General features: G+C 40.7%; 1 protein-coding gene across 1 annotated transcript in view; it reads left to right on the top strand.

Annotated features, from left to right (window-relative positions):
• Positions 1-19,380, top strand: part of GDNF (glial cell derived neurotrophic factor) — a 41,127-nt gene extending 21,747 nt beyond the window's left edge. Inside the window, exon 3 of the mRNA XM_075854996.1 lies at positions 17,123-19,380. Within this exon, the coding sequence (XP_075711111.1) occupies positions 17,123-17,604 (482 nt within the window). The 3' untranslated portion in view covers positions 17,605-19,380. The remainder of the gene's footprint in view (positions 1-17,122) is intronic.
• Positions 19,381-25,134: the final 5,754 nt, after the last annotated feature.

Below are 25,134 nucleotides of genomic sequence, written 5' to 3'. Positions count from 1 at the left end.
ACCCCTCACCAAAAGCCCCAGGGGTGTAGCTAGGGGTACTCATGGGCCATTTGCTATGGGATGCTCCAACAAGCTGCTTTGCTTTGGACAAGGTATTTGGATACAGGGCTAGTGCAGTGAATAGAATCCTTTCCCCATGTGAAGGTAAGTCTGAAGAGTCTCACCGTAGCTGTAAGGGTTGCTTTTCTGATACATACATGTTTTGTACAATCAACTTTTTATTCCGGTCTTGCCCCAGGATGGGTCAATTCTTTCTATGTCCCTGTTGAGTAGTTCACTTTTTGTATCTTCTGCCAAGAGGAGTGGGAGAAGGGAAGTGACAACTGCCCTGAGCACATTTGTGGCTCAGAAAAAATGGTTGTCACTCTCCAAATTAAATTAACTAGTATTCTCAGAAACTAAGGTGAATATATTTATGATACCCGTACTATAGTACTGCCCCTATGTACATGAATATAACTACTATAATACTGTCCCCTATATACAAGAATATAATTTTTCGAATACTGCCCCTTTTGTTCAAGAACATAACAACTATAATACTGCCCCCTATGTACCAGAATATAACTACTATAATACTGCCCCCTATGTACCAGAATATAACTACTATAATACTGCCCCCTATGTACCAGAATAGAACTACTATAATACTGCCCCCTATGTACCAGAATATAACTACTATAATACTGCCCCCTATGTACCACAATAGAACTACTATAATACTGCCCCCTATGTACCAGAATATAACTACTATAATACTGCCCCCTATGTACCAGAATATAACTACTATAATACTGCCCCCTATGTACCAGAATATAACTACTATAATACTGCCCCCTATGTACCAGAATATAACTACTATAATACAGCCCCTATATACAAGAACATAACTACTATAATACTGCCCCCTATGTACCAGAATATAACTACTATAATACTGCCCCCTATGTACCAGAATATAACTATTATAATACTGTCCCCTATGTACCAGAATATAACTACTATAATACTGCCCCCTATGTACCAGAATATAACTACTATAATACTGCCCCCTATGTACCAGAATATAACTACTATAATACTGCCCCCTATGTACCAGAATATAACTACTATAATACTGCCCCCTATGTACCAGAATAGAACTACTATAATACAGCTCCTATATACAAGAACATAACTACTATAATACTGCCCCCTATGTACCAGAATATAACTACTATAATACTGTCCCCTATGTACCAGAATATAACTACCATAATACTGTCCCCTATGTACCAGAATATAACTACTATAATACTGCCCCCTATGTACCAGAATATAACTACTATAATACTGCCCCCTATGTACCAGAATATAACTACTATAATACTGCCCCCTATGTACCAGAATAGAACTACTATAATACAGCCCCTATATACAAGAACATAACTACTATAATACTGCCCCCTATGTACCAGAATATAACTACTATAATACTGTCCCCTATGTACCAGAATATAACTACTATAATACTGCCCCCTATGTACCAGAATATAACTACTATAATACAGCCCCTATATACAAGAATATAACTACTATAATACTGCCCCTATGTACAAGAACATAAATACTATAATACTGCCCCTATATACAAGAATACAAATTCTATAATACTGCCCCTATGTACGAGACTATAACTACTATTATACTGCCCCCTATATACAAGAATATAACTACTATAATACTTCCCCTATGTACAAGAATATGACTACTATAATACTGCCCCTATATACAAGAACATAAATACTATTATACTGCCCCCTATATACAAGAATATAACTACTATAATACTGCCCCCTATATACAAGAATATAAATGCTATAATACTGCCCCTATGTACAAAAATATACATACTATAATACTGCCCCATATACAAGAATATAACTACTATAATACTGCCCCCTATATACAAGAATATAACCACAATAATACTGACCCCCTATATACAAGCATAACGAACATGTACTCACCGAAATTTTTATTTCCTGGAGTCCGTAGGCAGCACAACACAAATGGGTTTTAGTCCCTTAGGTACAATTAAGCAGAGACAGGTTAATTAGCAATACGCATTAAGCAATTAAACAATTAAGGACTTCCCCTATAAGTATGTATTGGTGACCGGGCCCCAGCGTATTTTGATGAAGCAATAGATATAAGTTCTGCTAGGGGGGGAAGCTTGTGCTGCTTACGGACTCCAGGAAATAAAAATTTAGGTGAGTAAATTTTCGTTTTCCTGATCGTCCTTGGCAGCACAACACAAATGGGACTTGCCAAGCAATAGCTATATGGGAGGTATAGCAGACGCCATTTCTAGCACTCTTCTGCTGCTAGTGAGTCGAGCCTGTAGTGCTTAATAAAGGTTGATGTGGATGCCCACGTAGCAGCCCTGCAGATTTGATCCAGGGGAAAATGCCCGACTTCTGCCCATGAGGTAGCTGTAGTGTGTAGAATGTGCCCTGATCTGCAGAGGAGATTGAAGCTCACTAAAATGATAGCATTTCTCAATGGTTGACCTAATTCACCTGACTAGGATGGCTTTACTTGCTCTTTGACCCTTGTTAGGACGGGCCTGCTAGAGGAACAAATTTTCTGCTTTTCTAAAAGCCTTTGTTGTTCCAATATACTGTAGGTGGGAACGGCTCTTCTCACATCCAGTGTATGCCAATTCTCCTGATCTTCACCTTGGGGATGAGGGAAAAGTACTGGCAACAATATTTCTTGATTGATATTTTTGAAAGAAGGAACTTTAGGCAAGAACCCAGGCATGGTACGTAGTAGAAGACTATCTCCAAGATCTCTCAAATAGGGTTCTTTGAAGGAGAGGGCCTGGAGCTCGCTTAGGCGCCTGGCCGATGTGATTGCCACCAGAAAGAAAGCCTTGAAGGAGAGAAATCTGATGGATGACTCTTGCATTGGTTCAAACGGAGGCTTTGTTAGAGCCAACACAACCACTGAAAGATCCCAGGAAGGAGAGGGTACTTCAGAAGCTGGGCTAAGCATTCTTAAAGCTTTGAAGAAGGTTTTCACTAACTGTTGGTTAGAGAAATGGTTTTGAGGTTGGGCATTGATTGCTGTGAACTGCACTTTAAGGGTATTTAGTTTCAACCCTTTATTGAAGCTCTCATGAAGAAATTTAAGGATTGTCTTCAAAGAGACTGAGTTTGCTGAATTTCTAGAGCACCAGGAGACAAAAAGGGTCCAAACCCTGTTGTATACTTTGACAGTTGAGCGATGTCTGGCTGACAATAGGGTGTTAATAACCTCGGAAGAGAGCCCCAATTCCGTCAGATTCTCCCGATCAGTCTCCAGGCCATGAGATGTAGACTGCGAGGGTTCGGGTGGTACACCCCTTTCTGGGGCAGGAGGTCCGGTGATACCGGTAGTTCCAGGAACCTGCCTTTCTAAAGAGACCACGCTAGGGAGAACCAGGCCCTGCAGGGCCAAAATGGCAGGACTGCAAAGGCTTTCACTCCTTCGTCCTGAACTTTTCTCAATACTCTGGGTATTAAGGGAAGGGGAGGAAAAACATAAATTAATTTTTCCCTCCAGCTGACAGACAGGCCATCCAACGCTACCGCATGGCGTGTGTGGTATAGAGAACAGAAGCTGAGGACCTTGTTGTTCTCTTCTGATGCCATCGCATCCAAGTCTAGCATTCCACATGTGGTAGTTAAACTGCTGAAGACTTGAGGGTTGAGACTCCACTCCTCCGAATGGAGGGTGTTGCGGCTGAGGAAATCCGCAGTGTGGTTCAACGTGTGTGGTTCACGTGTGTGAACCGCTGAAATTCCTAAAGAATGTTGTTCTCGCCTTCCTCATAAGTAGTCTGCATTTGGCCAAAGTTGAGACACTCCTCGTTCCTCCTTGCTTGTTTATATAAAAAACAGTTGCTAGGTTGTCCGACTGGACCAGGATCTGAAGATTTTTTAGATAAGTTTGGAAAAACATTAGCGACAGTCTTACTGCCCTGAGTTCCCTCATGTTGGAGGATAGTAACATTTCCTTCTGACTCCATCTGTTCTGAACCCATAGATTATCTACATGGGCACCCCAACCCGAGGAGGGGGCATCCGTTGTGAGGACTTTCTGAGGTGGGGGAACGAGCGACTTGCCGGACCATAGAGTGTCTGGGATTAACCACCAGCTGAGGTCTTGAAGAGTAAAGTTGGAAACATTGAAGAGAGCATCCAGGTTTCTGAAATTCTTGTCCCAGGATCTGAGGATGTTGAGCTGCAATGACCTCATGTGGGTTTTTGCCCAGGGGACCGCATCTATAGATGCGGTCATTAGACCTAGGACTTTCATAGCCCCTCGACCGGATACCTTCGGATGGTGAATGAGGTGTTCTATTGAGCCCCGTATTGTAGCAATCCTCTCTGGAGACAACTTGACCGTCATTGACCAAGAATTCACCATGAACCCTAAAAATTTCCGACTCTGTGATGGCGAGAGCTGTGACTTTCTGAAGTTCACTAGGAACACGTGAAAGTGAAGAAATTCCAGTGTGGCGTGGAGATGTTCTTGGAGTAGAGATTTTTATGGCGCTCTTATTAGCCAGTCGTCCAAGTAAGGCACCACACATATTCCCTTCAGCCTCAGTGCTGCAGTAAAGACCACTACAATTTTTGTGAACACCCGGGGTACTGACGAGATCCCGAGGGGTAGGCAGATGAATTGGAAGTGCTTTATTCCACACTGAGTCTGGACTGCTAGTCGAAGGAATTTCTTGTGAGCGAAACATGCATGTATGATTCCGTAAGGTCGATCGTTGCAAGAACATCAATCTTCTCCAGAAGGTTCATCACCGACCGGATGGTCTCCATCTTGAAAGTTCTCCTCAACAGATATTGATTGAGGAAAGTCAGGTCTATAACTAGTCTCCAACTGCCGTCTGATTTGGGCACCGGGAACACTCTGGAGTAGACTCCGTGCCCCCTCTCTAAGACTGGAACATCTTCCAAGGCTGCTTTCTGAAGAAAAACATGTAAAAGCTGATGGACTATAGGATTGTGATGCACATTGAGAACAAAGTGGTCTGGGGGGAACATTTTGAACTCCGAGTATCCTCTCTTGATGGTTGCCATCACCCACTCGTCAGATGATGTCACCGACGACCGAGAGGAGCACCTCTGAAGCCTTGATTGGAGTTTTTCTTCCGAAAGGATGAAGGGTTTTCCCGCTTAGTTCTAAACGTGTGCTGATGGTCTGGAAACCTTCTTTTAAACCTTGGGGATCTTCTTTTCTGATTCCTTCTTTTTAGGTTCAGGAAACCTGGCCCCTTTGCCTTCCCCTAAGGATTCCAAGATATCCGTAAGTTGGGGACCGAATAAGGATTCTGGCTGGAAAGGGAGACTACCAAATTTATATTTGGAGAGATTATCTCCTGACCAAAATTTAAGCCAATGAGCTCTTCTGGCATCATTTGAAAGGGATAGGGCTCTAGATGCATACTTTGTTATCCAATTGGAACTCCGAGGCTACCTTTATTACTGGGAGGGACTGGAGGATTTCTGCCCTTGGGACTCCTTCCTCTAGTGCTCTAACCACTGCCACTGAAGACAAGGAGGCTTTGCACGAGCCTTTTTTTCAAGAGGGAATCCGCTTTGCGGTCCATGGGGTCTTTCAGTAATGCTCATTCATTAGAGGAAAAAACAGCTTTCATTGCCAATTTCACTACTGGTAAATACACCTTCGGCACATTTTCCCACTCCTTTGAGTAGGATTCATCCAGCCTGTAAAGGTTTCTGAGCCGTGAGCCCAGATCTGCCTTCTTTTCTGGCCTATACCAAGCTCGTTTCATCCATTCCGTTAGGACAGGATGACTAGGAAAATGTTTCCCTTTTGGAAATGGGAAAATAAAAACGTCTGTCCTTTTTAGGTTTGTGTTCAACTTCTTTCCCCGTCTCCAATGTATCTTTCACAGCTCTGAGAAGATCATGCAGCTTATCCTTATTCAGGATATAATATTCCTCAGGGTAGTCAGAATCTGGAGCATCAGAGACCACCTCTGAGTCTCAACCCCCCTGCTGAGGAGGAAACCTCTTGGTACTGAGGAAGAGTTGAGAGGAAGAGTGTCTGGCCCTTTTAGAATGGTGTGATGACTTGGTTTCCTCAAAAGCTACAGATAACTCTTGCTTGAACCATTGCATTGCATTGAGAGGAATTAACTGGGGTGGAGCACAATACACAGAGATCTGACTCAATATCATCAGTAAGGGGCTGACGGCATTTCCTGCTAAGTCTGTGCCTTGATTTATGGGTCCTTTTCCTACCTTCTCTTCTAGAGGGCGACATCTAGATAAGAGCAGAGACAAAAAGTATGGTAGAACAATACGTGCCTAGGAACGACCGCATAGAGAAACATGCCGACCCATAAATCAGACCGCCATACCAACCTTAGCAAGCAGAGGGCTGGACCAGAGGCAGAGCGCGCCATCCTTTCAAAAGACGCCGGCATTTAAAGCCTGCCGTGTCTGCGCGTCATATACGGGGGGGCGGAGCCAGGGATGATATCACTTCCGCCCCCATCCATGCCCTTGTAATGCCGAGCAGCACTTCCGGTCACCGGAAGTGTGCAGGCAAGTGATCCGGCAACTCGTCCCGGACCTCGGCGACGGGGGTGCACTAGGAAAGAACCATACCTCTTCCGAACGCCGTTATTCCGGGAGTGGCGAGTGCCTCGTCACCGTGTACCAAGGAACGTCCACCATCTTGGTACACCTTCGAGGCTGAGGGACAGCCCGGATAAAATCTTTTCCTTCGGTAGGATATGCAACGGTCTCTGAACCGAACCTAGAGAGAGAGAAAAAATACGCTGGGGCCCGGTAACCGGTGCATACTTATAGGGGGAAGTCGTTAATTGCTTAATGCTTATTGCTAATTAACCTGTCTCTGATTAATTGTTCCTCGGGGACTAAAACCCATTTGTGTTGTGATGCCAAGGACGATTAGGAAATACCTACTATAATACTGCCCCTATGTACAAGAATATAACTACTATAATACTGCCCCCTATGTACAAGAATATAACTACTATAATAGCAGTGGTCTGTTATATATAATACTGAAGTGGTCTGTTAATTTATATAAATGCTCCCCATAGCTGCCCCCACACTATACTCCCCCCCCCCCATAGCTGCCTCCATACAGTAAAATGCCTCACATAGCTGCCCCCATACAGTATAACGCCCCCATAGCTGCCCCACACAGTATAATGCACCACATAGCTGCTCCCACAGTATAATGTTGTTTCAACTTCCAGGCTCTCTCCCACCGTCCACACCTCTTCCTGAATTGCTGGAACGCCCCTCACGGGATGTCACGTGTCCTTTCAACTGGGCCTCAGATACCAGATAATACTGCCCTCTATGTACAAGAATATAACTACTATAATACTTCCCCCTATGAACAAGAATATAACTACTATAATACTTTCCACTATGTATAAGAATATAACTACTATAATACTACCTCCTATGTGCAAGAATATAACTACTATATTACTGCCTCCTATGAACAAGAATATAACTACTATAATACTTTCCAATATGTATAAGAATATAACTACTATAATACTGCCCCTATGTACAGAAATATAATTACTATAATACTGCCCCCTACATACAAGAATATATCTACTATAATACTGCCCCCTATATACAAGAATATAACTACTATATTACTGCTCCCATAGAAGAATGAGTTCCCAACAATAAGCGCAGTTTTATTGGTAATCTAAATTATATTTCAGGACCTGGCAATGCATAAGTTAATATGGTGGATTCATTATTTCATAGATTACTTACAAAATATTTTTTTTTTGTGCATTCTTCACATTCTGCATGTTACATCTAGATCACATATGGTATTGGGAAACTGATGAACGTGTTTCTCATTTAGAAAATGTTTACTGTTTGTATAAAAGAAAATTTGTAGGGTTTCTACAAGGAAGTAAAGACAGCTCTGAAATGTTTACCAACTTCAGACACTTGAGAAAATAAACGTTATTTGTCATTCACATATTTTGTATAAAGGGCAAATGGGGCGTTTGCTCCATACAGTTAGGCCATGGACCCACGTAGACCAACATAATGGAATTTTTGAAAGAATATCATTGTTACAGGCTCCTTAAGTTTTCAGCCTAGTCAGTACCAGGTTATTTTAAAGAGGAACTGTGATTCTGTGCCTAGGGGGCAAAAATGGAAAGGTGGCCCCTTCCATGCAGAGCATGCCGCAACATTTGCTGGAATTAACTGCCAAAGAAAATCATTATTAAATATGTTGTGTTGAAACTTGTATGGTGATTTATCTATATTCTGAGGGATAAGAAGGAGGGATAGATGGGAAAAGTGGGAATGGGGAAAGGGAGAGCATTACAACTTTGCATGCTGGGCTTTTAAGGAGCGAATAGGACAGTGGGATAGACAAAGACAAGAAGGGAAGAAACGGAACATGAGGAAAGTACCTGGTATATCATCGATAGTACGTGTCTGACTGATCCCTTGCCCACGCAAAGATTTTCAAAGATGGTCTTATCTCGAATGAAAGAATGTCTTGGAGGGAGAGTAGACAGGAAGTGATGCAGTACGGTAAAACGGCATTGCCCAATGGAACACAAGTCTAAGGAATACACGAGAGGATAAGATCAGCCAAGCTTCTTCATTGCCTAAATCTAAGACTTGAGAGCCTTAGATTTTGGCTATGAAGAAACGAAGGCCCTCGAGCGACCAGCCATGGAAAGAGAATCAGGTTTTTCGATTTGGAGATTGAATTGCTTTCCATTGGGATACATTGGGCCAATCAAATTGATGTTTTTTTGACAAGTTAAAGAGAAGGAATTAACCCATTGTATTTTTTGGGCTGGCAGATCGGGTCAAATAGTCATTCTGGAAGATCGGTTTGCTCATCTTTAGTAATAGTCGAATTTTGCCCGATTTTGTAGGACCTCATGATGCAATAGAAGGTTGTGACTATTTGTTCAGCAGTGGTTGAGGCTCTCAACTCCACAATATTTTTATAGCCATCCCTTCGTCTTTGGTGTTATGTGACATTTTATAAGGCTGTATAATATACAGTTTCTGTCTTCCTCTACACTAGTTCATCTGAAGTTACATTTGGTCTGTGGCAGACAGATTTACAACGGCACGCACATATCTCTCCTTGAAGACTGATATGTGATGAAATGATTTATATTTGTCTACTGTCTGGATTAGGCGCCTTCTCTGTTTGACTATAAGTCAAGAGAAAGTATCAGAATGGGTGGAGGGACCCAATGTATCTCATCACCACCGGAATTTTTACTGCCATAGTCCCTTCAACTATCATTCAGTTAGTATACTTTGATGTTCTTAAGATATTCACTGGAGGACTAGATTATTGAGCCACAATTGGATTTGCCCTAGCTAAACTGGTGTAGTGTCTAAGGAATCACCCCATTTTTTTTACTCTTAACCCCTGCAAAAGAGGTATCGACTTTCCAGGCTGGAGAACCCAAGTCGCTGTCTTCAGAGTAGTCCCTGATTGGTCTCGAGTATCCTGCTGGAACGGCTGAGACAAGGCAAGGGCGAAGTCTGGAATAGAATCAGGGGAAGTCACTAGTAGGACAGTCAAGATGCGACAAACCAGAGAATGAGACGAAGACTTAGTTAGGAGATAAGCCAGGGGTCAAATTCAGAAGGTACCAGCCGACAAATCTGAAAGAGCAGGATGTAGCAGAATCCAGAGACAAGGTTAAGGTCAAAGTCAAGGTCAGGCTCAGAGTTAGGAACAGTCTAATGAATAGTGCCTCATGTCTATTCTAGCTGTTGGCGGTGGTCTCAGTGTTTTGACTCCCCCCGATACTATCTTCCCATATGTCCCTATGAAATATCAGAATATAGAATTTAGTCCACTTTTACGTTCCATTTGAAGAAAAACATCTCTTCATATAGAAGTGGTAGACATAGAAACACCTGCTCTTGTCTCGGGTATCAATCCAATGATTGAATCTCCAAATATTTTAGTAGTGTTTATGTAAACAAATGACCCATGAGGTTACTTACATACATGTGGCAAAGGTGGCATCATATGACAGTGCCACATATAAAGTCAGTACGACCCATACTAATAGAAATGTTTGTCTATGAAGATTATATGATTGTGTCCTTGACATATGCACCTATTTGCAATGGGTGTAGCTGAAACACCTGCACCCAATATTAAGTAGGGGGTCTACAAACTTTTGGCGATGTAGTGTACAAATAATAACTGTGTAATGTAGCTGGAAGTCAACATTCAGTAGTGTGGGAATCAGAGAGTTAAAATTCGACCAATCGTTTAGTCTAGTCTGGCACATGGAACTGGAATGATCTTCAGCTACATCATTCTACATGTTAGAGGACTCACCAAGGGATTTTTTTATAAAACTGGTATTGCCCATTTTGCCCGACATGATCCTGGGTAACCACTTTTTCTTTATACTGCATGTTCTAAGCGACACAAATATGTCAGCATCCACGTATGGAACATGAGCCACAAAACAGAAGTGCCATAGTGTTCTCTGAATCAGGATATTAGCAGCTCCTTAGCACTGCAATCTGGCACGGCACCTAAACTTTTTGGAATCTTGTGTAACATACCTCACTCAGCAACATTCAGTATGAACTTGCAACAGAAGAGCTTGTATTGTGCACTGGTGATACGCGATATCCTGGTATTCTGAGCTATTCTGAGCTGTAGGCCTTCATTTAAATATCTATGTGTGCCTCTCTGACAGGTGATGGATGCTGTTTTATAACAGTAACGTTCAGATCAGTTTTTCGGCCTCAATATTTCCGCTGTTTTCCGCCAAATGTAACAAGCTCTCCATTTATGTTGCGATTCTTAGAGTGAAACTCCACTAGTGGCTGACTAGTCATTTGCTCCTCTTTACGGTCTTCATCACCTTTTTTTTTTTTTTTTTCCATTTACATTTTACTCTGTGCAGTGTAGATAACTGCTTGTAGACTGGAGGGTGACTACAACAGATCTCCTTACTCCTGTGGAGCTTGAGGTAGTCACCTTCTCTTCTATGTTAGGCACAAGCCACTGGTTATCAAAGGGAATGTCTCATGTATCTAATATTAGTTTTATTAATTACATTCAAGTCTGTGAAGAGAATCAATAGGGGGAATTTACTAAGCAAAATCTGCCAGAATTCGGCCTCAAATTGTACCAAAAAAACTGGTGTATATGGCGTGCGCTAGATTTATTATGTGTTTTAAAACCTTTTTGCGCCTCACTAGACCGTTTTGAAAGTGTCCAGAAAAGGAGTGTGGCTAAGAGGTGTTCTAAAATATGCCAGATTTATTATGGAAGTGCACCTAGCACAAAATATTGGTGTAAAATAAGCCAACCAAGTGGTGCCGTAATGAAGATTAAAGGGTGCAATGTATTAGGACTGGCGTTCTTATATGCCAGTCTTAATAAATTAAAAAAATTGGCGTAAAATACGACACATTTATTAAGAGGCACCATACATTCCCCCTACATCGACCATAAAATAAAACAAACACATACACACCTCATCGTTCCTCTTCTCCACCTCTGGGTCCCTCATCATATCAAGGAGGGGAGCGGGGGGTAATCTGATGGATTGGCAAGGTAGGGGCCCAGCATTGGCCTCGACCTTGGTACGCCTCATAGAGTGAATTTAAATTATTTTGTTGGGCCATTGTGACTCTGCCCCCTTTTTTTGAAGCCACACCCCTTTCCTCAGAAGTGGTGAGAACAGTGTAAAAAGGCCAAAACATTTGAGCCCCTTTGTGACTTTTCTATGCCAGAAAGGTTAATGAATTACCGCCAAAGTGTCTAATATGTCTAGCAAGTGCGCCCCTATGCTAATTTTGGCGCCGTTTCTGCCCGTCTGGTCTAATTTTATATTGTCTTTCTTAAGGAGAGAATTAATTTAAAAAAATCCCAATATGTTTACTATTTCTTTTAAATCCTGTAGCTTTTTTGTAGGCACACACTTCCTTCCTGTGTGGTCCACATAGGTAGTGCAGCAGGGTGTATGTGCTTTATGGTTACTGCAATGAATGAGCGTTAATAGTCAGAGAAATGTCAATAGACTACAACAGTCTCCAGGAAGTGATGAAGCACAGCACGTCCCCAAGAGAGCGGCAGGGGTGCTGCTTTCAGAGCCTTGCCTGTGTGTATATTGTTACAATCCAACCTTATCCAGAATCCCAGCAGTACAATAGAGCTGTCATCTATCATTAACTCACCCACCCTCTAATGATATGACTCTGCTCATAGCGTCCAAGTCTACACAGCAAAGCTGAAAAGTGAGCTGCAAAAACAGGAAATGTCAGTATATAATGTCTGCGCTAGTGCCCAGTGTGAGAACTGCAATATTTCAAGATTTTCTTTATATGGATGGTAAAATTTTAAGAACAATAACAAGCACCACCAAAATGGTATTTATGACAAAAAAAATATTTAAATAATATGTAATTTTGCAATTATACATTACCTTAAGAAACTCTCTATTTCAATTAATGTAATACTGCAGGAGAACACAATGAAGCCTGTGTAGGCCTCAGATACATAAGAAACCCTATACTGATGCAGCCTTTCGAGCAGGATTTGAATAATCAAATAGAATATTCATTGGAGCAAAAACAAGTAATCAAGCAAACAAGACATCATGAATGTCAATGGAACAAGTGAATAACTTGATCCACATTTGTATGCTACTTATACACAGGAAAGCTCCTGGGGACATTTGAGACGACTATTATATGAACTATAAGCAGGCGGTCTTTTGACTTGCAAACTTAACATCTGGTGATTATACTGGTCTTAGGTTTAGCTCCATTGGTGACTGTGATTAAAAGGAGTTGTTCAGGATTAGAAAAACATGGCTGCTTTCTTCTACAAATAGCGCCACACCTGTCTAGAGGTTGTGTCTGGTATTGCAGCTCAGCTCCATTGAAAGTAATAGGGCCAAGCTGCACTACCAAACACAACCTGCAGACAGGTGGAGCGCTGTGCATTTGGACTTAGGCTTATGGGATGCTGGGCTTAGTATGCATTGCACCTGTTCTGTCATTTCTGTCATTGAAAGCTATGGTGGAATTGCATTGCTTCGTGTATTTCCTGAAGGTTTGAAGTCAAAGTGACCTAAACACTGGGATATATACAGTATTATTAGGAATTAAGGAAGGGATGGTCAGTGCTGTACATTAAAGGGATTGTTTTAGAAGACAACCCTTGTCCATATTTCCTATTGGGGCATATGGACGTCACAGAAGGGGGTACCCCACTCAGGACTCCCCTCTAGTCAAGACATATATCCTCCCCTGAAAGTTCATTGTTCCAAGACATCACTGCTACATTAATGTCTACAGAACTCGGTTTCCCTTCCTCTCCTTACCCTTAAAGTGAACACCACATTGTTTTAGGCCCAACATCCTGTGCCAATTCATCTCTTAATAAATCTTTGTAAGGGTCAGTGCTCCGTTTTTCTGACACAGAACTCCAAATCCCCACAAAAACGTAGAAATAAATGCAACAAATCTGACTGCTGCCACCAGTGGAGGGAGCTTACTGTATACTATTTTATTATGGTCTTTAATGAACCGTATGCAGCAAGCTCCCCCTAGTGGTTGCCACTAAGATATATTCATCAGTACGGAATTTAGGACCAATTTAGATTAAGCACATGTCTACCTTCAGACACAATTTTACAGTTTCTTTATAAAAATAATCTACATAAAAAGTTATATACTGCAGAGCTGAAGTCACAAAGTCACAGGTTTCATAGCTGAAATGTCCCAGCATTCCTTTCTGACTCAAGTCTGCACAGGGCTTACTTTAGTGGCTTGCATTCTGGGAAGTGTGGTCTTTAATCAAACACTGCACAGAACTACAATGTAGGAAAACTAAGGGTATGTGCACACACACTAATTACGTCCGTAATTGACGGACGTATTTCGGCCGCAAGTACCGGACCGAACACACTGCAGGGAGCCGGGCTCCTAGCATCATAGTTATGTACGACGCTAGGAGTCCCTGCCTCGCTGCAGGACAACTGTCCCGTACTGTAATCATGTTTTCAGTACGGGACAGTAGTTCCACGGAGAGGCAGGAACTCCTAGCATCGTACATAACTATGATGCTAGGAGCCCGGCTCCCTGCACTGTGTTCGGTCCGGTACTTGCGGCCGAAATACGTCCGTCAATTACGGACTTGATTAGTGTGTGTGCACATACCCTTAGTTTTCCTACATTGTAGTTCTGTGCAGTAATGTCATGTATGTACACAGTGACTCCACCAGCAGGATAGTGAGTGCAGCTCTGGAGTATAATACACGTGTAACTCGGGATCAGTACAAGATAAGTAATGTAATGTATGTACACAGTGACTCCACCAGCAGGATAGTGAGTGCAGCTCTGGAGTATAATACACGTGTAACTCGTGATCAGTACAAGATAAGTAATGTCATGTATGTACACAGTGACTCCAGAAGCAGAATTGTAAGTGCAGGTCGGGCGTTCAATACAGGTTGTAACTCAGTATCAGTAGAAAATAAGTAATTTGATGTATTTACAAAGTAATTCAACTTTTTTGTAGCTTAATTCTATATATTTATTTTCTAAAAGCCCATTCCGTTAAATAATATATTATTGTTCACACAATCTTTCTTGCAAGCTTCTAGCCAGTCCAAATTGTGATATTTATGCTAAGAATGTTGTCAGATTCCCAGTAGCAGAAAACTCTGTGTATTACTAAAGGGGTTTGAGTGTCTATAGAGACCTCTTTTTTTTTTTTATAAAATCCATGTGGCCCGAGACCAGACTTTAGTTTGACTATGTCTTTGACCAGATTTCTCCTATGTATCAACCATATCTACACTATAAAATCCTAAAAGAAACATGAACCTCAATTTTTCACTTCTTTGTTATGTCTAAAAAGTTTCTATAAAGAATTTGTTCATTTTTACTACAAAGCTGTGTTATTTGCTGATGGAATGTATTGGTACAATAATAGTGTAGATCCATATTCAAACATATGGCTGTCATGTGGCCTTCATTACATAGTTTGGGCTGAGCACAGATCTTTTTAATAAACTAGCCAGTCTTGTATATACTGCATAGTCTTGTATATACTGCATTAAGCAAATATAGAAACAGACATAGGGTTGTATTCTGAGTGAATGGATCTCAGATCAATTTCCTCTGTATTTCCATGACATTTTTATTTGATACGGCCATGGGTAAATCTTTGCACCTAAGAAATCACAATAAATTGTATTAATGCTTCTCCTTAGCCTGTTTGGTCTCTAGTGACCATTACACATTCCAGTACATTTAGAATTACATTAGTTGCATACTCATTGAAGAGATCCTTTGGAAAAATGACTACATGGAGTGTAGCCATATGGGTTGTTACCTTTAAATTGGCTTCTCAAACTCAATGTGGCTGCAATTCATGTTGTTACATTTGTAAAAATGTCTGCTGTGACTGAATAGTAATGTGGCAATATCTCTGTCTACCATGGACAGAACTTAAAAGTGAAGGGATGCAATAAGTAGGTTCTGGGAGATTAAATTGAAGAAAAAAACCAACTACGAAGACTGGGCTCGATTACCTACAATGCTACTTAGACCATTATCTATTGTGCTGTTAATTACCTGAATGGAAACACAATTGATGCATAAACTATAATAACTATATAGCAAGCTAATAACTATATAGCAAATACTATAATATTTATATAACACAGCTTTCTAACATGATAACATTTGGGAACCGCAATGGGTTCTGCGGGAACCCCAAAACAACTCAATCAAATTCAAGAACTTAATTTGATATTTATACATTGTTAATCTATTATTTGATAAAAAATCTTTAAAGTAGAGATTAAAATTAATTTTTATATGCTCTATATCACGCTTTTCATGCATTTTCACCAATGTGATAAATTATTAAATCTGTTATAATAATTAGTTGCATTTTTCATACATTGCAAAGCTGGTCTAAAATGTGGGCATAGTCAAATCCCCTGTATAGGGTGATTCAAAGTTTATATGTTCTCTCCGAGTTCCTGCGGGATTCCACCGGGTTCTCTGGCTTTCTCCCACTCTTCAAAATCATACTGATAGGTTCATTGGCTTAGTAAGAAATTGGCCACTGTATGTGTCCGAAATTGGAAAATTAGAATGTGAGTTCCACACGGCAGAGACTCCTGTGAGAGATAACCGTCTCAAAATTTACATATGGTGCTTTAGAGGTTGCAGCCCTTGGCTCAAATCTCACCAAAGGCAACATCTTCATGGAGATTGTTTGTTTTCCTTGTGTTCTTGTGGGCTTCCTCTGGGTCCTCTTGTTTTTTCCACACTCCAAAACACCCTGACAGGATAATTGGCTTCCTATAAAATTGGTATCTGTGTGTTTTCGAGATATGAAAATTAGGAGCTCCATTTGGGACAGAAACTAATGTAAATATGGACAATCTCTGTATATGCTGCAGAATATGTCCGCATTATATAAGCAACAGAAATAAATAGGTGAACAAAGCGTTATATGGATCGTGTGCAAAATAGTACAAAATATAAAAGAAATTTCCTACTTTACTTTTTATTAGTGGACAGTCGGAGTCTTAAATGTTGTCTGAATGAAGACTAATATGGTTGCTTTTGGTCTATTGAAATTGTACTCCTTTAATTTAAATTAATTGTCTCAACAGAACAATCCCTCTCTATATGTCCTATCAGGGTATATGGATGCTATTGAGGTGTGTCCTCTGGTTGGGACCCCACTCAATTAGTCTTTCTTTGAGCCAGACTCACATTGATTTGTCGGCAATGTGTCTGTTTTCATGTTTTTTTCTTACTAGTGTACTCTGACTATTACCGTACTACTTCATGGTACATGTGTACAAAATTTTTGTTTGTTGATTAAGGAATGTAGATCTGTGTTGACTCTAGAGTCCCGAAGAACAAAAAAAGAACAGCAAATTTGTAGCATTTCACACTTACAAATCTAAAAAGAAAATACTTAATTTAGCATCTATTCTGGCATGATATTTTAATATGTTTTGTTTTTTTTCTTAAAAATGCAGCTGAAGTACCCGACGATTATCCAGATCAGTTTGATGATGTGTTGGAGTTTATTCAAGACACTATAAAAAGACTTCGGAGGTCATCCAACAAGCAATCCCTCTCCAGACGAGACCGAGGGAGACTAGCTGCTGCAACAGACACTCGGAATTCCAGTAAAAAGACAACCAAGGAGACTAGAAAAAGGAGAAACAAAGGATGTGTCCTTAGGGAGATACACTTGAATGTGACTGACTTGGGTTTGGGCTATGAAGCTAAGGAAGAACTTAAGTTTCGGTACTGCAGTGGGTCCTGCAATAACCCAGAGACAACTTACGACCAAATTCTCAAAAACTTGACAATCAAGAAAAAGTTGGTTAACGATAAAGTGAAACAAGCATGTTGCAGGCCAATTTCCTTTGATGACGATGTTTCATTTTTGGATGACAATCTAGTTTACCACACCTTAAGGCAACATTCCGCTAAGAAATGTGGATGTGTATGATTTTGTTTTTGGATAGCCATGCGGCAGTGTGTATTGCATTCCTGAAATGAAGCAAAGCAAGGGATCAAGATTCCCGTAGAGGTCTCCCGAAGACAGAGATAATGAAGAGGACCAAGAATGGTTGAGCATGGAGCTATCATGGAAACCTGTTGTGGCATTTATCCAATGAGTGTAAGGATAAAATTAAATACCTCCACAAGAGAGATGCAGACAGCAGACACTGCTCTTATACGGAGGATGTATTTTCACCAATTTTTATATACATGACTCACCAGCAGTGTTGACTGGAAAGGTCAATAAGCAGCTTTTAAGCACCGGCATTTATACATCAGGCATGTCAGGTTTTTCCTGTAAATCTTTTTGTTACATCAAAAAAAAAAACGTATTACATAATCCGTTCTGTATTTTGGGGTTTAATTAAATTTTTTGTTACATACTTACAGTACATATTACTTTAGTCCATACTGTACTCTGCTAAGTCCTTTTCAGTACAATCTACAGGTAACTGTACACAACGACGTAACTTCCATTTCATGTGTTTTTTTTATTTTTGCCCCCAAATTATGGGAAAGTGGACGTCAGTTATGCCTGTTTAATAATGCACAATATTATATATAATGTTAAAAACAATATAAAAGCCTAACCGGGTCATAGCCCTAACAAAAAGATCAGATCTGCTTAAGACAACCATACACAGGTCATTTATTTTTGTTACAATTGACTGAGAATTGGGCTTTGTTGGGAGGTGGTAATGAGGGCTTCCAACTGAAGACTTGAGGCTGTCAATGTTGGGAAATTTCACTATGATTTACCTAATATATCTTTTTATATACAAAAAGAGAAGGCGTACCACCATTATTCAGTGCAGTACATAAGAGGGTAGGGTCTAAGGACAGGCCAAAATGGCCTGCCCAGTATATTATACAGGTATACAGGTATAACCGAATTCCACGTTCGCCAATACATAACATATAGCCATGATAAAAATAACGCTAGGGCCTCTGCATATGGCTGTATATTTAGTGTCAAGAATGGGATCGGAACCTATCCTATATGATCAGAGAGGCCTTTCTCAAACGATGAGACCGCGTCATTAGGACTGAATATACAGCCCATTAACGGAGCCATAATCCAATGTACATGGAGCCTAATGTGGAAAAGTATTGGGCATTTTTGAGTAATTTTGAGTCCCTGAGTAGAAGTTACACCTTTGGAAGGCATTGGTATGACACACTTGAAGATGCCTTCAGATATACCCACTCAAGTCCTCAGGGAACTACCTTGAAAACTCACTATATGGTCATGCCTACTGAGGACATCTAGTCAACGCAAATGTGCCCCAGCATTAGGACCTTTATTGGGGCTGCCTTAACACCCACAGTTCATTAACATCTAATCTATATACAGGACATATTTTAGGGTTTATGTTTTTTTTGACAGTACATTGGTAATTGGTCCAAGAGATCAAGCAGACTACTTGATGCCATGCATCCACTCAGATACATGAAGATATAGAATATATTTATTGATAATTAAGTTATTGCTATTTATTACAGTCCAGTTATGAATGTTTCTTTTTCCTATTTATTGCAATTTCTTCTTTGATGGTGCCAAAGCAAAGCATGCTCTCAAAACTACGATGAGATGGATGCAAGCAAGTGTATGTTGGTAGTTGTAGAATCACAGACTTTACCCTTTTTTTTTTCTGCTCTTGGAAGGCAGGGTTGTACAGGATTAGAAAAAGATAGCTACTTCCTTCCAGAAACAGTACCACACGTCTCCTCAGGTTGTGTCTGGTATTGCAACTCAGCTCTATAGAAGTTAATGGACTTGAGCTACACTACCACACACAACCTGTGTACAGGTGTGGTGCCATTTTTGGAAGAAAGAAGATATTTTTTCTCGTCCTGTACATCCCCTTTAAAATGAACCCATTAGAGGTGAGTCTTTTTCTTATAGCATAAAATGGTCAGGCGACCTTGTCCAGAGGAAACTTTATTTTAAATAATACACACAGCTCTATTTTTCCTTATGTATTCATGATTTATAATAAAACAGTGATCGGTTCCAGAGTTTAGGATATCGTATATATCTATAATATAAAGGGAGAACTTTATAAATTGTTATGTTATATCAGTAAATTACAACTATGAAGATTAGAAAGTTACTACTGTTCAATTTTAAAGGGGTTGTCCACTTTGGACAATACTTTCTTGTCCTACTGCTGAGATCCTCATCAATCAGCTGTAATCATTGGGGAAACTTGTAGAAATATTAAAATTTCCCTGCGGCGCCACCACAGGAAAAATTGAGTATAACATACTTCTCATTAAAATCAATGGGGTGTCCATGTAATACATATGCATACTGGGTCCTCTAGAGCCGCTCTCCATTCTGGTTAATAGATGAGGATCCTAAACAGAGGAACCCCCTCTATTAACTCAGAATTCCCTAATAGGGTGAATGAAAATGGGTTTTCTAACCCAAACAACCCCAATATAGAGGAAGCTAATTATTTCTCAATGGCTGATTATTATTATTTGGAGAGCCCTATGGCATGGCTGTACATAAACGGTTACTATTACTATGGTGACTGCAGATAAAAGCCAAAATGTTTAAGGCTATGTTCACCTTTACTACGATTTGCATTGTTCAAATACATCTTAAACTTTGCAAAAAAAATAATAAACTTCTACCGTTTTGTGTATACAGCTTTTATTCAGAACTATGTGTCTCCATGCTTACAGACTACAAACAATCCCTGTGTAGTCTGATCCTGCAATCATACTTCCTTTCATTTATCATCAACTAAAAGCGGCCCTTGCTGGTTATAGTGAATTTTATACTAGGAGGTGCAGGCCTCAAACCAGACACTCAACCCAAAAAGATGTGCATTGTGCTGTTGCTCTGTTATCCATCCTGGAAATGTATGAATAAATTGACAACTGGGTGTTTACAGTACCCTTGTCAACGGGTCGTGTCCTTACACAGTCTAAAACTGTTCAATCAGTGCCTAGAGTGTCAGACTGTATAAAGACACCCAGATTGTTCATACATTTCCAGGAGGAATAACTGAGGGATGGCAAATGCAGAGTTCTAAGAAAAGATGCCCCAGGATTGTTACTTTTTGGAGAAGACCGGCAGGAGAGCTGGCAGGCCCTCTTTAAGCCATAAAGCTCATTTCTGCCCTGGTTCCAATTAGTTGCCCATTCTGTAAGAATGCTGCGTAATACCAATCGGATTAGGAAGGGGCCAGTTCAGCTGCAGGACCCTGTGGGCTTTTCCATATTTAGCTTGTCCAGGGAAACGGATAACATATATATTTCATTTATTACAAAACAAAAATGTAAACTGTATGGCCGATACATGTTTGCTAAATTCTGGTAGTAAAGCCTGTATTATACTCCAGAGCTGCACTCACTATTCTGCTAGTGGAGTCACTGTGTACATACATTGCATTACTTATCCTGTACTGATCCTGAGTTATATCCTTTATTACAGTCCAAAGCTGGGCTCACTAATCTGCTAGTGGAGTCACTGTGTACAAACATTACATAACTTACATTTTACTGATGCAGAGTTACATCCTGTTATTGGAAACGGTCAGAAAACTTGTCTTCCCTTTAGCAAAGCTTCTAGAATGCAATCGTTAGTTTTACTTACACCATATTACAGTACAGCAACTACTTTATAGACTGTAAATCACTAGTATAAGCACTGTGCAGACCCTGAACCAGCAGGGACTGTCGGGAATTATCCACTCAGAAGTCTTGAGAATTATGAAGTGCTGTACTGCAGTCTGTGAATTAGGACTGACTTATGTGGAATATATCTTTTTGCCTGCTTTTTGGTTCATTGCATTCTGGAGAAAGGGGTAAAGTCTGTGATTGTCGTATATATTCTTCCAAAATGGTATGAAGCTATAACTATTTGCTTATCTGAAAGTTTCAATTTCACCTATGAGTTATGTCTTGTTTATTTGTGTTATTCAACCAAAGTTCTCTACAAACTTTATTTTTGTACAATATTCATTTTTTAACTTTTTACAAAATAAAACTCATTTCTATCATCCTTTGTGGTTTGTGTTTTGTCTGTTATCAAACCTATAGATATACGACAGTCGGAGGGGGTTTGTATGCAGGCGCGTAGCTATAGACGTGGTAGAGCTTGCAATTGCACCCGGGCTGGTGCTCAGGGGGCCCAAAAGCCTCTCTATCGCCGAAGAAGAGACCGAAGAAATGACACATGCTAAGTGGAGGCCCCATTAAAGATTTCACATTAGGAGCTTAAAGTTATGCCTCTGTATGTATGTTTGGGTGAAAGCATGCATAGGAATCTAAGTATCATGCCCATATCGAGTGTTAAACATATGTTTTTCGGATCACACCATTGGTAATAAGTAGTAGACACCGCTCCTCCCTCAGAGCACAGTCACAGAGCATGCTCACTACAGTTTCCAATAGAAGTTAACAGGTCATTTCTAGATTTGTTTTCTTATCAAGGCGCTTGCTGTAAAAAAAAATCTCTGGAACGGCAGTTGCAGCAACACGACTGGCCCCATAATCTTGTAGAAAAAGTAGACTAAAAAAAGATATCATCAGAATGAAAACCAATGAGGCACAGCACACAAACCTACAATCTGACCCCACTGATAGGTCTAATCGATATATAAAACCTAGGGTTAAACTAGAATAACAACTAATCATTGGGCCCTATAGTAAAACACAGAACGGGGCCCCACTCCACCATGACCAAGTGAGATCAGGACATGACATGCTTATGGGTATTTTGGCCTCTACTGTGTCCCTATGTCTTTTACTCCTTTCCTTATACTCCCAGTGATTTGTGTAAAATGTTTTACTGCCCCTTCTTCTCTCCCCATCATCTACAGTGATCACTATACCTCACCTCTGAGTGCCGATGTAGGGCCCCATAGTACTTGCTCGGTAGCTATGGCCATGGTAGGCTAAAGGCTGTGCTCCTCTGGCTTAACATGGTCATCTCTGACCCCTAAAATTCTTACCATCTGTTTGGGTCTTAACTTAGAGGCCACAAACCATGGACCGTTCAATGTTGATGGAGGCCCTGGACATAGAATTTGGTGGAGGCTCCCTCCAGTTTATGGGTTCCATACGATAGTAGCCACTCACTTCTAATTCTAGCTGACTGAAGACCAGCCCAAGTGGGCCTCTAAATATGGATGCCTTTTTTTGGAGAGAGATTCCGTCCTGCTGGGCTTTTTATTTACATGCTCACATTGTGGCACCTGCTGATTGGATGAAACTCCAATGGCTGGATCCTGGGAGCTTTCTAGGAAGGGCTGGAGGGTGTTGGAGGCCCCTGGCAATTGCCCCTTCTGCCCTCCCTATATTATCACCCTACCACGAGAGCTTTCCTCTGACGTGTCTTATTGATGGATATACAGCTTATATTCTCAAACTCACATCAACAAAGCAATCTCAGGTAAATTTGGAAATCAATTTGACTTCCCCTTTAACCCCTTAATGACCGGGCCATTTTGCACGTTAATGACCAAGGATTATTTTTTGTTTTTTCACGGTTGCATTCCAAGAGTCGTAACTTTTTTTTTATTCCGTCGACATAGCCGTATAAGGGCTTGTTTTTTGCGGGACGAGTTGTATTTTGTAATTGCACCATTTTTAGATGCTTACAATATATTGATTAACTTTTATTAACTTTATTTTAGGAGAGAATTGAAAATAAGCAGCTATTCCAGCATTAATTTTCACGTTATAAATTTACGCCGTGTACTATGCAGCATAAATAACATGTTCACTTTATTCTATGGGTCGGCACTATTACGGGGATACCAAATATGTATAGGTTTTATGTTTTTCCTACGTTTGCACAATAAAAACCCTTTTAGAAAAAAATTACTTGTTTTTGCATCGCCGCGTTCCAAGAGCCGTCATTTTTTTATTTTTCCGTCGATGTGGTCGTATGTGGGCTTGATTTTTGCGGGCCAATGTGTCGTTTTCATTAGTACTATTTTGGGGTACATAGGACTTATATAGATTAACTTTTATTTTATTTTTTATGGGGGGAATGGGAGAAAAGAGAGAATTTTGCCGTTGTTTTTTGCGTTTTTTTTGGACGCCGTTCATCCGGCGGTTTAATTAATGTGTTAATTTTATTGGTCAAGTTGTTACGATCGCGGGGATACCATATATGTGTATGTGTGATTTGTTTTGACACTTTTACTGAATAAAACCACTTTTTGGGCAAAAAAAGTAGTTTTATTTGATTTTGACTGTAATTATTATTTTTTTTTTCTACAAACTTTATTTAACTGATTGACATTTTTTTTTTTTAAGTCCCACCAGAGGACTTCACTATGCGATGTGCCGATCGCATATATAATGCTTTGGTATACTTAGTATACCAAAGCATTATTGCCTGTCAGTGTAAAACTGACAGGCAACCTGTTAGGTCATGCCTCCGGCATCGCCTAACAGGCAGTTGCTGAAGACAGACCTGGGGGTCTTTGTTAGACCCCCGGCTGTCATGGAAACCCGACGACGACCCGCGATTTGTTTGCGGGGGCGCCGATCGGGTGACAGAGGGAGCTCCCTCCGTCTGTCAAACACATTAGATGCCGCTGTCACTATTGACAGCGGCATTTAATGGGTTAAACTGCCGGAATCGAAGCGCGCTTCGATTCCGGCAGTTGCAGCAGGAGCCACGCTGTGTATAACAGCCGTGCTCCTGCCGCTGATCGCGTGGGTACAGTGACAGTACCCGCGCCATCACAGGACGGATATATCCGTCCTCCTGCGCGAACTAGCAGCTGCTGAGGACGGATATATCCGTCCTTCGGCGTTAAGGAGTTAAAGGGTATATTCACATTTGTTGCAGAAATTTCTACAACTGTTCCATACATCTGAATGGGATTTATTGAAATCCATGCACCTGCTGCAGAAACAACCTCATTCTCTTGTAAGGAACAGATTCTCAGTAGCAACGAATCTGCCGCGTGTGAACATCTCCTTAAATTTAACCTGCTCTCCTATGAGACTGTTATATTAAATCTCACGTGGCTGCAGTTTTCCCTCCCCCACACTCCTCTGTGTTTGTAAATTCTGAAAATATGTGACACTTGAGAGATCACTGAATGCAGAAAGATATATTCCAAAGGCATCTCCAGGTCTCCTTGCAGCTATTGACGTCTGTATAAACATAAGTGATATAGGACAGAGACGTTTGTATTTCGTGCCTTGTGTCTCCGTCACTGCTCAGAGAAGTCTCTTAAGATTTACTTTCTGTACTAACAACTGAGCAGCCTGCGGAATGGATTGATTCGTATTCCATATTTCACCTCCTTCCATGAATTGATAGGGGCCCACGCTGCAAGCCCTTTTCCACAGGCCAATGATTGGGCAAACGAGCGTTCATTGAACGCTATTTCCAGAATATTGCTCTGTGTAAACAGGGCAACGATCAGCCGATGAACGAGCAAACCCTCGTTCATTGGCTGATTGTATAGTTTATGCAGCCGAAAATATTATCATT

This window comes from Rhinoderma darwinii, chromosome 1 (assembly GCF_050947455.1).
Source record: "Rhinoderma darwinii isolate aRhiDar2 chromosome 1, aRhiDar2.hap1, whole genome shotgun sequence".
NCBI lineage: Eukaryota > Metazoa > Chordata > Amphibia > Anura > Rhinodermatidae > Rhinoderma > Rhinoderma darwinii.
Note: the sequence above shows the minus strand (reverse complement) of the source record. Positions and strands in the feature narration are given on the sequence as shown.